Consider the following 18,365-nt stretch of genomic DNA (forward strand, 5'->3'; position numbering starts at 1 on the left):
AACAAACTCTAAAATGTGTTTATTATAGACCTCGGCGACGCAAATGGATTGAAAATACTTTTTAATGTTTTAACTTGTACGATAGGAAACAGAAATGTATGGAAAATATTCTTCGGTGTTTTAACATATACGGGGTAATTTCAATACATATCAAAGAATTTACCTAAAAGTGCTGCAAAAATTCCATAAAGATTACCTCATATGAACTGTTTGAAGTTTTCCAAAGGAATTGTGATTTGGGGGTGCATATCATCACCTAGTGTAGAAAGATATAAGGTGGTGGAAGGCACAATTAACGCAGCCATTAAATTATCAGAAAATTTTGAAAAATGAATAAAAATAAACATATTGTACCAAGTGCTCACGATCTCTACCCGGAATAGAATTTTATATTCCAGCTGGACGGTACTGCATGCCTTCCAGCTTAAACAATTAAAAAATAAATAAAATAAATTTGGAGAAAATAACATTAGTGTTCTCATGGCCTTCGCACAGTTCAGACCTTAATTTTATTGAGACATTGTGATATAAGATGAAACAGAAATTGCGTAATGATCCCCAGAGAATCGTCGCCGATTTGATGAGTAAATTAGGTGAATTATGGGATAGTTTTGAGCCTGACTTGTGTAAATCCTTAGTACGAACAATACCAGACATAATTGCTGCGTTTGTAAAGGCGCGTGACGATGTAACCCCATATTAAAATAGTAATTTCTTGAACATTTAATTGTCACGATGTTATGCAACATTTTCGTTTAAGTTGCCGCCAAGACTGCAATTCAAAATTTATAGAGACTAAACCATTTCAATACTTTGTTATTAATGATAGAGTTTAATATATTGTTGATCTCGTTCTTTGGTTTAATAAGCAAAGTTGTGAAGATGAACGTTTTCAACAAATTTTCGTTTGTCCGATCATTTAGTTGATAGTTCTCGTATATTACAGAAAATATATTGTTACTTTTGGTTATTCGTGAAATGTATTTTTACATACTATATATCTGTACCTTAATAGAAAAAGGGCCAATGTCTATTTTTACTGTTTGTAGAAAATTGGGTTAACAGGTTTGGAGTATGTTGTTTATTTAAATATCTAATCAGTTTATAAAATATTGTGGTGTTTTTTAAATATGTATTAACATAATGCCAAGCTCCATTGCACTGAATACTATTTTATTATTTTTCTTTATACCTAGAAAAACATGGACATTGGCCCTGTGCAGATTTTGCCGAATAGGAACATTGGTCCTGCAACAGAGCAGTAAAATAACATGATTTAGAAGAAAATTCTTTATTTTTTAACATACAAAATACGAAAGAAATTAAATTAAACCCTATCTTCGTCGTTGGTGTCTGGAACTGAAATAGTGTCAGCATCGACGTAATTTGATTTTTGATAAAATGGCCTGTTGTATTCACTAATGTAAGGTAGTAAATCCAACAAATTTTTTACTTTAATTTTGGCTAGAGGCAAAGGTTCTGAATTAATCTGTTCTGATTGCTCAATTTACATTTCGTTTTTTCGATTTCTAGTAGAACCCCTCCTTAAATCAATTTTTTTAAAAGCTTCATCATCTGCAAAACTTTTTTTGTAAAAGCATTGGAACTCATCTTCTTGGTTGTATTTTAACCACTTTATTTGCATCCACGGTACAACTTCCTACTAAAATTTAAAAAATCTTTTTGTTCCATCTCTACAACTTGAAGGGTAGGAGTCTTCCATACACTTTTTATGAAATTACTCCAATCATGTGAAACTTCAATTTCAGATGTTGTCTTCTTCTTAGCTGCCTCTATGGCCGCATGAATTGTGTCGGCCTCCATATGGGTGTGGCCAGGTTTAACTTTAAGGCACGTTTCTTTTTGAAACTCTCTTGATACTGTCTTGATGTTATAGCAAAGGAAACTATTATGGTATTACGTTTATTCTTTCTTATTGATTTTTCTGCGACTATTAGGTAGTCACCTATACTTTTACTAGTAGATGGCAAACTATAGAATATGTCTTTACCAGGTTTTATGACAATATTTTGTTTTATATTAATAGACTACTACAAACTAGACACATAAAAAACTGTGTAAGTAAATGTTTCAGTTATAGGACAGATTGGGATTTTCCCAAATGAACACTGTCCGTACAAAAAACAATGCTTTAAAACTAAGGAGAAAGGAGGATGGAGCGTTCACTGATATAAGTAATAATGAAAGACAAAATCACAAACGAAGACCTAAGAAACAGAACCAGAGGTACATATTTTGTGGAGAGAGCTTGAAGATTCTAATGAAAATGAGCTCACCACGTGACAAAGATGAAGGATGGAAGGTGAACACCCAAGTTAGCCGAATGAAGACCAAGAACAGATAAACAAAACAGAGGAAGACCACATACACAATGGCAAAATGATCTGCGAGAGATGACGAAAAATTGCGGAAAAATTGGACGCTTATGTCCTGCAATGGTCTTAAAACGGACTAATGATGATGATGATGTATATACACACTATGCTAAGGTTAACTGTGATTGAAATCCAAAAATAGATAGTTTTACGGATCTTTTCCTCGGTGGTAGGAATTCTAGTCCGTGTCGTTATTGTTTCCTCAAAATCTGTTTCTTCAGCATCACTTTTGCATCTCCACATAATTAACTAACTCTTCAATAGCATGCAACCAATGTCCTTCATCATTCGAAACTTCATCTTTGTTATTAAGATCGCTCCAAAATTTATCATCCTTTACTATTTTCATTACCTGATCATCCTATAGGTAACAGTCTGTTAACCATTGTATCTAAAAAATTACTTTCTGTTAGTTAAAAATTAATAATAAAAATTAAAATGCTTCTTTACTGTTTATGAAATTATACAGAAACAATAACGGTAAAACTACCCACAGGTCCCGCGGACCCAAAATAAGTTCAAATTCGTTCAAATGCCTTTAAAAAGCAATGCGCACTCGTTGGCCGTTCAATTGCATTAGTTTTACGGAATACTCAACAGTAGAAACACGAGCGATTTCTACAAAGATTTATATTGTTTTAACAATAATCAACATGACGATGGACCACAGGACCCGGGGGTAGCGGTTACGGGTTAATAATAACTGACCAAGAAGCTAACACAATATATGAGAAACTGATGACCTGATGCTAAAAAGATATATGAAAGAGGGGAGCTTTCAGGTTTCAAAAAGGGTAAGTAGTAAAAATCATATAATAGCTTTAAATACAATAATAATATTTTGCATTATACGTACACCTTTATTTGTAATTTAATTATGACAATATTTTTTATTTGTTGCATTATTTGCGTTATTCATTTTTAAATTATCCAGTAAAGGTGGAATGTTACAATCTTCTGCAATCTTCTGTACAAGAGCGTATAATATGTTGCATACATTTGAAGGTAGGTAGTACGCAATTCTATTGGTAGATTATGATGACAGCTGTAGCTTATTTTTGTGTTTTTATTTGCATTTGTGGTGGTGACATTCGTTGACGTACCGTTAGAGGTGAAATGTCAAAGTGCCGGAAGTATATTTAAATGTTTTTACCCTAATTTTGGTGAATGAAAGACATTTAATAAAAAATTTCGAAATGAGTTCTACTAGCAATACTTTTGAAAGAATTCAAAACGAAATCAGAGAAAACTTAGAACGTGAAAAAGAACTGAAAACTGGACATACCAGCTTAAATGGGGTTAGTTATTCACAGGGAGATATTTCAGCAACTGCAGCTAACGGCACTTTACCAAAAACCAATGGATTTACTAGAAGATTCATTCCAAATACCAATGCCAGAGGTGTAATGCAAAAATTTTTTAAAAGCAGAGGTAAATTTAATAATTCAACTATAAATGCTGTAGATCTACAAAATTCTTTTGAACCTGCAAAAATTACAATTAAAAAAGGTGAAAACCTTAGAAATGGCTATGTGTCTGCAGAAGAAAAAATAGTTAAAGAATTGTTAGATTTTCAAAAACGTGAAACAGAATTAAGAGAGGAACGTAGAAAGTCTCAGCCAGATTTAATGAGAGCTTTAGAGCTAGAAGAAAATCAAATGAAAAATGGCAATAGTAATAGTAGTATTTTGAAATCAGCCAAATCTTTGTCTAATTTATATCAAATAAGCAATACTACAAAAAGTGTGAATGAGTCCAATTAAAATATACTTCCCTTGCAGTATTGTGATCTCTAGGCTAAGAGCAACATTTAGGTAAGTTTGAGTTTCTAAATTGATATGTTTTAATAAATTAATTTAAATAATGCATATATGTATCCATTTTTGTTGTTTCTAGAACTAATTATTAAAGTCAAAACCCGGTTCTTCAATCAATCTTCATTGATTCTGAAATATTAGCACATGCTGAAATGAATGATTATGGCAAAACTATGTTGTGTTTCTTTTTGCATTTAATTTTCTTATGAATAGTCAATGGTTATACAGATTTTCTAGTCTTATTCTTTAGTTTTAAAATGTTTTAAACGTTTTTAAAAGTTTTAAATTTGCTTCACAGAACAATAGAAAGAAAAGAGGCACTCCTTTTTCTGTTTCGTCTATCTCAGAGTCTTGTGTTCTGGAATTTGTTAATTCTTATTAAAAAATCTCTTTAAAAACTTGATTAATTTTAGCCTTTCGAATGTTTGAGGCACTAGACATGAATAACTTGTACATGTGTATGATTGTTTTTTTTTTCTTATATGGATGCCTCAGAAGTAAATCCATGTAAGTCAATAAATGTTTGAAATGAGATAATAAGACGTTTGTGAAAATAGTTGCAGAAAAATGAGGAGGCGTCTTTATTGAACATAAGTATTATATTCATAAATACTGACTATTCAAAATAATGACTTTTTTTTCCAAAAGTATTGACTTATATTAAATGTCAACCGAAAATAAAAAACATAATTGGATATCTTTATGACTTAAGTTAAACAACCACATGTAATAGAACAACATGACTGTGTACAGATTAATTAATTAATTCTGAATCCTTTTCTCTTGCTGCTGCAGCTCTTTTTTGATTTATTGTTGGCATTGTTTCTGTAGAATGAGTGATGCCGCAGTAGAATAAATTTCATTAGATCAAACATGTGTTTCTTTTTAATTAGCTTCACTGGTCTAGAACACTGCTAAGAATACAAAGGATCTTGAACTACATTAGACAAAATTTGAGATCTTCACTTTGTAATGTTTGTTTATAAAATATAGAGTTTGGCTTATGTTTGCTGTACCGTAACTATTTCATTTGTAAACAGTTCACTTTTTGGCAATTTACTTTAAGTTTTCACAGCATTGTTTACAATATCAGCCCAGTCATGTGGATCATAAATAAATTCTTTCTTTTTCGGTTTTTTTTCTCAATGACACCAAAATCAGCAACATTTGGAAGATAGCTATGTCCTGATACAAGAAATTTGGGATCAATATAATCAACTTTCATATTAGGGTCTTGTACAAGATTCTGGAGGGCTAAGGATAACTTTATATTTCGATTCTGTCCTGTTCAACAGTTGGAATACATGATTATGTGTTTATGTTTAGAAGAATATTGCTTAAGGTGCTTTACAAGTCATGCTGCTATTTCCTGGGACCCTCTAGACTCCTTAGTTTCATTCCATTTGTTCATAAAACCTATTGTCATTAAAACTATGAATGCCCAGGTTTTAAAAATAAACATTCAGTTTGTAATAAGCCACTGATGCACTCATCAATTTTGGGAAAGGAAGTGCTTTTTCTAGATCAAATGTAAAAACGTACCTTTCTTCATTTGCCTTCAATTTATCTCCACTTTCTTGCACTGCCTGCCTTCCACAAATGTAGTTCTTTATCTAATTTTGCCGTTTTTCTTTCTTCATCAGTCTGCCCAAAAGTTAACTTATTCTGAAGTGAATCACACAGCTCACATAATTTTTGATGGTGGTTTAAATCATAAATTGAACTGAGTAGAGTACATCTTCTCTTTCACAGGAACTATGTTTTCTTGTACACACTTTTCTACATACATATTATACATTTTTTTAATGGTTAAGTCAGGTTGTAGGTATCTCCTGTTAGGTGTATCGTATCTTGTGTGATGGCTCTGGTATTCCGCAAATAACTCTATATGCTCTTTTACTTTTGACACATCAATTTTATTGCTTGGTGTCCTCTTGTCAATACACGCTGATGATTCTGAACAGCTAGATACTTTATATATTCAATGATCACTAACTTGAAATGTGTCCATAAGGAACCTTTTGCCGACACATATAATATGTTTGTTGTTAAGAAATATTTATATGATTTTGCTTTTTGCACCCTTAAGAAATTCATTGCAAAGCAGTGTTTGATATTCATAGTGTAAACAAGTCCCTGAAGGGAAATGTTTTGTTTAACATTATGATTTAATCCATAAAATGACTTTAAAATAATATCCCCCTCTTTTGAGTTAACATTTTAAAAACAACACCTTGCAGAGTTACAATCCATGTTTTTGAATATCTTGGCACAGACAATATTTCTTTTTTTATTTACATACTGTGTGCCACAACTTTGTTTAGATTTATTAATTGTCCTTTTCCATTCATTTTCATTCCGCTTACGCTTTCTTACTTGACCTGTATCTTGCCCATTTTCTTCAACATTTTACAAATCATTTGCAACATCCTCTCGGTTTGTTACATTTTCTTGAGCAGAATCTGAAAAAACGGTAAATATATATTCAATTTTAATAATAAATTTTATTAATCTAAAACTGTCAAATCTTAACTCAAGTACAATTTGGAGGTTAGAATTTAATTAATAAATACCATTAAATATTAGTAAATATATAATAATAATAAAATATATCTAAAATATTGTCCTCTTGCATGTATCTGTATTTTTTTTTCTTGGTGTTTACTTAGTCGAATGAATATGGATGGTTTTTTTATGTCTTAAATTAATAATTTAGATCTTTATAACATAGAAAAAATATAAATAGACTTAAAAACATTAAAACTATTTTTTAAAGTGAAATTTAAAACCTTGAATAAATTTGAGCTATTCAAAGGCTGTCATTTAGAGCATACTTTAGGTGACATCATTTGTCTCGTCCGTGTTTGTTTACTAGAAGCGTTTTAGTTGCAAGTAGTAGTTATAGTACTTAGTTACTACATCATACACATATTTTCACTTTTCAAATCAACATTTAACCCCAACATTTAAAGTATAAGTACTGTTCTTGAATAAACGCCATGTCAATGTTCTTCTCATTTTGGCTATTTTTTGGCACAATAGTGCCGACGCTGTTTTGTTGTTCTGCAAATTGATCTATATGATCTTGAATTTTCAGTTTATTCATTTTTGGACCTTTTGTACTTTCTTCCGCCTGCATCCTTTCCCTTCAGCCTCATATGGTTTTAAAGTAGTGGGTGTAGGCTGTAGTTTTGCCTTCTTCTACCGAGATAATTCTAGCTCTCTGGAAAATATAGTAAGGCTTCCTTTGAAGCCTGTTAATTCTGACTGCTTATCAACCCAGAGAGTCAAATGCAGTTATCTGTTAACAGTTGGATTGAAACCCAGAATCCAGTGTCGGGGAAGACAAGGTACCTATGCGCCGCCTAACCTCTTTAAATGTATAATAATAAATTATTTATTATTATAAATTGCTTATTTGAAAATTGTGATTTATGAATACCTATTTAAAATAAAAAAGCTATTTTTTATATTCTCTCCGAAATTTTAGTTTATTCTCTCCGAAGTAATTTAGAATAGAATAAACATCTATATTTCTCTCTGTCTTACACTTAGGCAGGAGCAACCCGAACAGCACGGCTAGTCAGATCTTTCGAAAGGCGATAAAATCGCACGTCTTCGGCTTCATTCTGGCTTCGGGGTATTAAATATATACTTAATATACAGTTTGAAATGCCTTTTTCAAAGCGCCAAAATCAAGAAAGATTTAAAAGTTACTGTAGTGGGCCGGCCTTTGCCAAATTCTAAATTTTATCCACAGATAAGAAGGATAATTGACCATTTTCGAGATCGTTTAAAGCAATACGTTTAATGAAAACCATAAATTGTTATGCGGTAGTCATTTTAGAAATTCAATTTTTTGTTGGTTTTGTCTACTGCTTTCAAATTTGGAGCAAAATGTTTCGGTGAGTCAGAGATATTCAGATTTGAAAAATTTATCAGCTAGTATCAAAAAACATGAATCTTCGAAAGAATATTTAAACAAATGTTTAGGTGTAAAAAGGTTAGAAAATATAAGCAAACTATTGACAGCATTACAAAGATTATTTTAGCAAAGCTAGAACGTAATAGAGCAAAGCTAGAGCCATAATTCTTTAAATATGGGTAATTTTAAAGAAATTTTAAATTTTTCAGCGATCAGGAAATCAAGAAATAAAGAGTTTCTTGAAGCCGTCCGTTTGTTGTCACAATGTGTAAATTGCAATTACTTCGAGTAGGGTAATTGTGAATATCACAATTTCGCGTAATAAACTCATAAAAGTAAGCGGGGGCCAAATTATTTAAAATTTTATAAATGAACACTGTTGTAAGGTAAAAGACCCTTTGTTAAACTAAAACCCACTGCAGCATGCTAAGCATTGTTGCTATAGGTGTATATCTGCTTCCACCAAGAATGATTCTAATTCCACGATTTTGTAATTTTTGCAACTGGGCCGATTTTAGTTGAAGTTGAAAAATTTTTAGATATTCTTGAAAAAAAGTATAATTTTTTAGAAATCTTTTTTAATATGTAATTAAAATGGTCATTAAAAGACAATAAATTATCCAATTGAAAACCAAGGTACTTAATTGTTGTGATGATTTCTATTTTATCATTGTCAATTTGAAGATTAATAGTATTTATATCAATATTTGATTATTGGTTTTTAGTTGTTATTATCATAGCCTCCATCTTTAACACATTTAACTTTAGTTTGTTGATCTTTAAATATTTATTAACAGACTGCAATGCTGAATTCATTTTAGATACAGCATTTTCTAAGTTTGAATCAAAACATGCAAGTAGGGTGTCATCTGCATACAAATTAAATAAATCACATTTAACAAACAAGTTTATATCATTTAAATACAATATGAACAAAAGGGGTCCTAAGACACTACCTTGAGGTACCCCAATATTAACACTAATTGCAGAAGAAGCAATATCATCAATCCTCACTTGTTGCTGTCTATCCAATAAGTAATCTTTAAACCATTCAAGAACATTTCCTCCATAGCCTTCTAATTTAGTGAGAAGCATATTACGATCAATAGTTTCAAAAGCCCTTTTTAAATCAAGGAATACTACTACTAAATAATTATATCATTGTCCAATTCAGACCTGAATTTACAAAGTGAAAGTTGCAGTGCAGTTTCGCAGGAATACTTTTACGAAAACCTGACTGAGTATTCATTAAGATCTCATTTTTATCAATGGGCGGAAGTATATTTAAAAGTCTAAATTCATCCGCCTTAATAGTATTATTAACTTTTGGTATTGGAACAACTGTACTGATTTTTAATATCTGGAAATTTAGATGATCTAAGACAAGTATTTATAAAATTTAAGATAATGTGACCACAAGCTCAAAAAACTCTTTTAATATTTTGGAGTTTAGTATTTCATTAATGTTACTCCTATTATCTAACGACTTAACTATGACTGCTCAGTTAGTCAGTGATACTTTGTCACTCAGAATGCATTACTGATTCTGAACCTTAAATTCAATGCCAAAAGGGAATTTTTGACAATTATTGTTAATTAGTGTTTTTAGCGTTTTCCACATACGTCTAGAGTTATTTTTATACCTATCGAATCGAATATATATATACGAATAAAATTCGTAATTCTAGTAGGTTTAGTTACTAACTGCTTAATGGCACATTGTAAAAACATTGCTTTAATTTTCTGGGTGTAGAAGCTAGTACTTAAAAAATCCAAATTAAAATCGCCAAGTAAAATACAAATTGACATTACTTTTAAATAATTCATCAAAAATATGCTCTAAGTTCTATAAAAATACTGCATCAAAACTAGAAGGTGAATGATACATGCCGCCCAAAATAATCTTGTAAGAACCAATATCTATTTTAATAAATTTATACCACAAATTATCTTCTTTAACAAAAGTTGTAGCGGCAGTACACTTAAGGTTATCCTGAACATATAGTACAACTAGTACAAAACCCCCTGTAGATCGTTTAGATCAATTGCAGCGTATCACCTTATACCCACACAAAGCAATTTCAGAATCTTCAATTTCAACTTCGATCTTCGCTAACCACTATTATTTTAGGACAATAACACAGCAGACTTAACTTGATTTGGTCCATTTTCTTTTGCAAGATCTGTGCATTTAAATATAAAACATCAATATTAAATACAATACAAATACAAATACAAATACAAATATACAAATACAAATACAAAATACAAATTGTAATATACTAGCGCTACTTACGAGTTTTTTGAGATAAAATTATGTCTTTTTTCACTATTGTAGGCTTATTATTAATAAATTTTATTGTTTTAGAATTATCACCTTTCTTGACCATATCATCTAACTGTAATTTGATTTTCTTGAAATACTCTTGCTGGGCTTTTGTTTGATCCAGGGAAATTCTGACATCCGGCACTTTAAGTAATCTTTTATTTTTGACAACAGTTTTAGCATCTTCAGCTGTATTTAATACTACTTTAATTGGTCTCGTTCTGTTAGCAAATTTTCCCAATCTAAATAGTTTAATATTATTTTTGCTAATATTAAAATCAGTCAAAATATTTAGTACCGTTTGTTTGTCTTCTGCATTACGTTCCCATTGATTATTTTTAACAGATTCATTAACATTAAATATAATTAAATTGGAAGCCCTATTTTGCCTCTCCAGCATTTCGGAAATAATATCCTGCATATCTGGTTCAACAGATGCGACATTTTCCTTATGTAGAATTTTATTTATACTTTCCTTAAGCTCACTAAGTTCTTTTAACAGAGCCGGTACCTTCTGAAATCCCATACAAAGTACAGTTCTGCATCCATCACAAGCAAAAACTTGATCTAAGTCAACACATGTCCTAGAAACGAAAAGATTCAAAATTCTTAATTTCATATCGTCTGGAATTTTTTATATAGCTACATGTAAAAGATTTCTAAATCTTGGTCGATTTTTACTAGGTCCTTGGTCCTTTAATAGTGACCTAGGCAACCAATTATATGGACATGGACATGAATTTTCTGTTTATAATATCTTTGGAGTTTCGAAATTCTAAAAAAAGAGCAGGTACCTACTCTGTCCAATAGAAGCCGTATTTTCGTTTGGATGCTCAATGCTTTCGAGAAGCATTTAAAGTATTGTTTGATAAGATTAAAAAATTTCCTCAATTCAGATGTCTGTTAAAAAAACATAGATCAATAACGTACTCGCTTAATCCCTCTTTTAAACTTTAACACTGCATGGTTGTGGATGATTAACAATACAAAATAATATATACTTTGATATAAATACAAGGAGAAAGAAAATATTTTGTACATTTTTTTCTTGATTTTGAAAATTTGGTATACTCGTAATGCTATTTTTGAAATTATTGCACACACATTTAGTTTTTTCTAGCATTTGTTGTTCCTTTTTTAATTCCTTTATTTTAAAATTTTTCAGGTAGCATCCGTCCATGGAAAACGAATTACATATCAGCTATTTTTTTTATTTCTTCCAAAGTGGTTAGTTAGGTGTTAAATTTAATATCAGTTCAATGCAAAACCAAATCTGCTATATATGGTTAATTTTACATAATGCATTGTATTTATTTTATTTATTTATAGAATTTGAAGTTTAGTTAGGAGATTATATTTTCTTCAGTGAGCTTACATTGCTGATACGTGGTTGCGTGAAATTTTTTCTCGATGATATTCAGTTGCTGGATATAGGTATTTAATTATGATTGAATCTATAAAATCGTAAATCAAGTCAATCTGGATAAACACATTTAGGTTCTGTTATGGATCTTTCTTTACTTGTAAAATTCTTGGTGTCGATGGCTGTTTGGATAAAAAATTAAATCGACTGTTATTATTTTTATTATACACGCAACTCGCAATTGAGTATCACTGAATTTAGGGTAGTATTTAGTTAAAAATGATTTAAAGTTGGTTTTTATATATGAAAAAGTAGACAGTTTTAGCATTTTATTAATAATTATTGTGAAAAGTAGTTAAATTATCAATTTATTAACTAAATTTATAATATTTATTACAAATACAATAAGCCGGAGATAATAACAAAAACATTTGTTTTTTTTTTAATAATTTATGTAAAATTGTCATTATATACTTATTAAGGAACAGTCTTAATGTTATAGTATTATAAAATGTTAAAGCAGGGAATATATGTATCTCATGCAACCCGTTCTCACCTTCTTTCTATTTAACTTCTCTTTGATGGCCAAGTACAACCTGTATCTTTTCATATAAACGGAATATCTATATCCCATCATTCATTTGACTGAAATATTATAGTTAAGTTATAAAAAGTCCCTTCTATTCTGTATTCTCTCTAAAACTCGGAAAAACATATCGTCGGCTGTATGCAATAGTGACACAACGGAAAACTGGTAATTCTTCAAACCAAGGGTTTAAAGTTTGTGTGCCAATAATTTTGTCTTGAAAAAAAAAATTTGGTTTATTTGGGTAGGTAGCGTTAGGTAGCATTTAATGAATTGTAATACAGACTTTTTAATTCAACCCTTATTTTGAGTGGTGCCGCTATTGCTCATCAACATTTTGTCTTTCAAGACTAATTAAGGCAAAGACAAAAGTAATTTTTCTTGTTATTAATATCAACTGAAATAAAGGTTCAATAAAGAATACTACAAGTTACTTGAATGAGAAAATGTATTTATTAACAACTATAAGAAGAACGAAATAAAAAAAAGTAGATATTAATAATAATAGGACAAGTTATGACTAACAATGCTTTAAATGTCGGTAGAAATCAGCATGAGTTGGTGGAACACTCTTGTCTTCACAAGACAAGAGTGACAAGGCTAGCAAGTTCTTTTTTCTTTTTTTCAGTTATTGGCAGGCTGCCAGTGTAAGCATTTTCTAGTTCTATAATATCCATGCTTTCTAAACCTTTTCTTGTTTTTTTCTTGATGGTATCATCTGATCTGTACTCCTCTTATGCAAATGAAGTTTTAAAATAGTGGTGAATATCAGAGCTTTTTTTACATAAATTTCACAAATATCGTTGAAATGAAAAGTATTTACTTAGACATATTCATTGAAAATTGTCGCTGTTTTAGTATTTAACTTTTTCTGGTCAAAAAATCATTATGACATAATTCGTGTACTTCGAATGGATGTTTGCAACGAGCAGTTCGGATTAGCATAGCGTAATGAGTCGGTAGATAAATAGGCATTCTTTTTAAAGCTTTAGTGATATTTCTTTCTATTAAAGAGTGGCAGCTGTTACCCTCATTTTGAGTATGGTTGACAACTAAATAGCGATGAGTTATAGAAGAAATTTTGAAATGGTTTACAGCGTACTGATACATTGAAATTAGGTACTTGTTTTTTCCTTGGCCACCACAATTGTCTGAGTAAAATATGAATTTCAAATTGTCAGAATCCGTTTTTATAGATGTTTGTTCCAAATACATCAGCAGGCACGAACCAATTTCTGTGGCACCTTTACTGCCTTCTCCTTCGTGCCAAACATAGCAGTTCACATTTCCCAGTGCCTTTTTCTGAAGTTCATATATAGGGAAATGATATGTTAGCTTAGATTTATAATAGAAAACGGAAACGTCTCCTTTTGGTGGCGATAGAGTAGCTTGTAGGTCAAAACAAGAACTTTTTGTAAGTTAGTTACATACATTTTCTGTATCAAGTGTTTTTAGCTCCTGGCTTAGGCTTTTCTCCTTATGATGGTTGATATAAGCATCTTCTAGGGCTATTTGTTCTTCACTGCTAGAATTTTTGTATTTTTCACAATACTGACATTGATCTTTTTTAGGAGAAATTAATGCGTAGTTAAATATATAATTAACAAGTTTACGATATAAACCAATTTTTACAAATTCGTCATTGTCTCTTTGACAATTAGCTTTATAATCATTGTACAGATCTGTTAATGGTTTGTCTCTTTCTATATATTTTTTGAGGTGCTACTTCGACAATAGTGACTCTCCATTGTCGGAATTAAAGAAAGGTGTTTACATACCCTATTCATAGTTTCGTTACAAAATGTTTTATGCATGCTATGTTTACCTCTTTGATCGTTGCTTATAATTCGTCTTTCTAATAACAGTTCGAATACATCTATTAGTAACTCCAATGGTAGATATAAAAAATCTTTTGCACTCTTTTTTTTTCTGATCACGGTTTTGCAAATAAAATGCATGATTATAACCACGGCTTGATTTGTTACCTTTATCCGCATATCGATATGTTGGTTTAATTATAGAGATGGATCTGACAATTTAACTTCGTTGTTAATTTGTGTTTCCGATTGACCAATAGTTTTCAAAGATCTGTGTTCTTTCTTGTAACGTGAATGTTTCATCACATTTCTGTCTACATGGATTGCAAGATGGACCTAAACTGCGAGCTTGTACAAAATTACCGTTAAAATTGGTGTATTTTTGGCCTGCATTTCTAAGAAAGTTTCTGACATTTCTTTTCGATTGGTCCGGACAAGCCTTCCTTTTCCTACTTTTAGGTTTATTGATCGTCACGACTTCTACTAATTTAGTCTCTACATTTTCATCAGAGACTTCTGTAAATGTAGACGATACATCATCATCATTCACGTAATGAGGGTCCGCATCAGTACTAAAATCGGTTGATTTTTTGTTTAAACCGGTAGATGTACTTATTCAAAAAATCGTCTAAAGTTTTCTACTTAATCGATTATTTGGAATTATACATTAAAATAATATTGATATTATTACTTAAGTTACTACTGTTGAGATAGGATTAATTTTTCTTCTTTTGTGATAACCCTTTGAATCTGACATTTTTAAAACAATAAATTTATTCCTTTTATTTAATGTGACACAACTCCAAAATTCTCACTGATACAGTTTGAAAATATCTACAATTGTCTGCTATAGTGGCACAACTCAAAAGTGCCAGTATTGCTTAGAAACTTAATATCGACAAGGTGCGACTTCCACTGTACAACTAAAAAGGGCCAGTACTGCAAAAACAATTTATCTCAATCGACAATATGTCATAGCGAGACTAGTGACGTCTAGCAGACATTTTTGCTATTATTATTGTGTCAGTTTTGGAGGTAATAAATAAGGCTATTTCAAGCCCTCTGGTTTTTGTCTTGAATTTGAATTTTTAGCGTGTGAATTTTGTCGATTTCTGAGTTAAGCCACTATTACATACAGCCGACGATATGTGAAGTGTCCAAGAGGTATTTAGTAATCTAGATAGGTTATCTCGATATAATAATTTATAGTAATAGTATAATAATAATTTAATATCCTTTATGTATGATATCCTGTATTTGATTTTGAAGTATCGTAAATTTCAAGGTGGTTGTTTGGCTTTTAAACTTTTCTATATTGCGATCTGAGAGATCTGTTGTATATACTATGAGATCCAAAAATCGGTAAGATGTTTTTTATCGTTAATTTATCCTTAATAGTGCAAAAAAAATAGTTTTAATAACAAAATTTGAATATTTATTGTACTATATCGTTTAATTTTTGTATTTCTGTAAAATATGTAACTTAATGTATAAAAACCAACATTATAACTGAGTAATTGTTACGAAATATGTCAAAAAACGAAATTCAAATAAAAGGATTCATGTGAAGTGAACATTGGCACTATTAACCTATTTACAAAATTTATTTATAGAAAATATGTATCAATAAAAAATTTTATGTTTCAAATATTAGTTATTTAAAAGTATAATGAGTATTTATTCTCATTATTACATTTAGAATTTGTTTAACAATTCCTAATCTTACGAGCCCCTTCCCATATCAGTTGGCCCAACGTTAAATTGATAAGAAAAGATTAGAAGTTTTAATGCATCATCGAACATTTTTGAATTTCCTAATTATAGAAAATATTTTATAACGGAATGAAAACTATTGATTAAACAAAATAATAATAAATTTTAAAAAACACATAGAATATGTTATATTAACAAAAAAAATGTGATAGATTACCACTGAGTTACATCCCCTTTATTTTTAATGACATTCACAATTCTTCGAGGCATAGTTTTTACTAAGTTCTGACAAAATTCTAATGTAAACGAACCCCATATTTCTTGCAATTTTTCCTTCAATTCGTTGACGGACCTGGCAGGATGTTTTCTCAAAGCTTTTTTCATTTCGCGCCACAAAGTCTTTATCGGGGACAATTTGGGACTGTTAGAAATCAATTCCAGAAGTGGTATGCCATTGTCTTCAATCCATTTTAAACTTTTTTTGAGGTATGAGAACCTGCGCCGTCCTGTTGGAAGATAAAATCTTCTGCTAATGTTAAACGGTGTTCCATAATCGGTAAAAGAGATTCTTCTAAAATATTCAAATATTTGTCCGTGTTTACAATTCCATCGATAAAATGTAACTTTCCCACACCTTTAGACGACATGCTGGCCTAGATCATAACAGATGCAGGAAATTTGACTTTTCTCTTCAGACAGTCGGGGTGGAAAGCTTCATTTTTCCTGCGAATGACGCGACTCCTACAGTCTCCAACACACACTTCAAATCTGGACTCATCACTTCATTGTATTGAATCCCATTGCGACTGAATCCAATCGTTATGCTCTTTTTACCATCTTAGTCTGTTTTTCTTTTGTTGTAATGTTAAGAGTGACTTTTCCTTAGCCTAAAATAAAATGAAATTTATTATTCGTACTAATTTTTTCAATTATAAAACTTACTTTTTAAGTGCCAAATCCTAATTTGTTGGCCTCTCGGTGACATATTGATCTAGAAACATGTCTTCCAATAACGTCACTACATAAAACGCTTAACTCCATATAATTTGCTCGTCGATTTTTCACTATAATGCGTCTTAATGTCCTTCGATCTTCTTCGGTTATTTTACTTTTTCATACATTTCTAGGTTTTGTGACGACCGAACCTGTAGTTTTGTATCTGACTATATTTATTACACTATAGCGTGACAATTGCAACATATTCGCTTTCCGAATTGGATTTTCCAGAATTAAAAAATCCACATTGTACAATCCACAAACGGCAAAAAGCTTTACAATACCACAAAATACATTTGACAACAACTGACAATATTATTGTTTTGATGTCATTTTTCCATAGTTACCTGTGGATTGAACGTAATTATGAAAGAATTAACGTATTTTGACATAAGTGAATGCATAGCCAAGGTTTTGTGGATTTTTTTTTATTTTTGAAAATAAATAAAAAAAACCATGAGGGTATTGTTTTTAATAAATAAAAATACCATATTAATTAATACAGGAACTCATAAAAACATGCAGAGTAAAATTTGTTTATGATAATCAACTTAAACTGCAAATTCCATAGCTGGGCCAACTGATATGGGAAGGGGCTCGTAGATAATTTTATTTTGAAAGAATGAAAAAGAAAAGTATTTTTAACTTGTGTAAAAACAAAATTTTTTCCAAAAAGGATGGCTTTGTAAGGCGAAAGCGTTCAGTTAGGAATTAAAAATATTTTACACACCTCAAAAATACTTTTCTTCCACTCTTCCATTTGTCATAAGTGTGTACAAAACCATATCAGTCTTTTTCAATAATTTTATTTTGCTAGCATTTTTTTCTTCCTGAAATTTGCACATGAAATAATCAGTATTATCGTTTTTAATCAGGAGACATACTGTTATGTTAGTTAATTATATGCTACTCGGATAACTGACACAGTGGTTTCTATTAGAGGAAACAAAAGGTTGTGCAGACATTTTTTGCAACAAATATGTCTGCAAAATCTTCCTTTTTTTTTATTATATATAATTTTTTTTTGAAATATGTGAGGAAGACGAGATGTCGCCAGATTTAATAAAATGCTTAGGATGTGAAAATACTTGGGATGAGAAAGAACGGAATGGCTATTGAAAATACGTAAGGAAGCATGGAAAAACAAAAGATATCAGGATTACTATATTTTTAGATAAAATATATATAATGGTCATTCAAGGTCTAGGTATATGTTAAATGAAAGCCCTCAGTTAGTGGATCAAGTTAGACGTGTCCTCCAATTTTATGTTTATTATATAATTTAGAAATAATCGAAAAAAAAACGCAATTTCTTTGCTACTTAGTTGCCAATTCCTTAATAAGGGAATTTATTTAGAAACCATCTTTTTTAACTTTTTTAAAATGGAGAGGGTTAAATTGTCGCTTTCGAAGTTGTCCAGGTAGG

The 18,365-nt window shown here is 30.6% G+C and overlaps 1 protein-coding gene across 1 annotated transcript; it reads left to right on the forward strand.

Annotated features, from left to right (window-relative positions):
* The first annotated feature begins 3,486 nt into the window (after positions 1–3,486).
* On the forward strand, positions 3,487–12,572 carry mdu (mitotic spindle positioning protein meduse). The gene is made up of 2 exons (XM_072526615.1): positions 3,487–4,210; positions 11,630–12,572. The coding sequence occupies exon 1, from the start codon at positions 3,593–3,595 to the stop codon at positions 4,157–4,159; it is 567 nt and encodes a 188-aa protein (XP_072382716.1). The 5' UTR covers positions 3,487–3,592; the 3' UTR covers positions 4,160–4,210; positions 11,630–12,572.
* Positions 12,573–18,365: the final 5,793 nt, after the last annotated feature.

The sequence above is a fragment of the Diabrotica undecimpunctata genome, chromosome 3, assembly GCF_040954645.1.
Source record: "Diabrotica undecimpunctata isolate CICGRU chromosome 3, icDiaUnde3, whole genome shotgun sequence".
NCBI classification, from domain to species: Eukaryota; Metazoa; Arthropoda; class Insecta; order Coleoptera; family Chrysomelidae; genus Diabrotica; species Diabrotica undecimpunctata.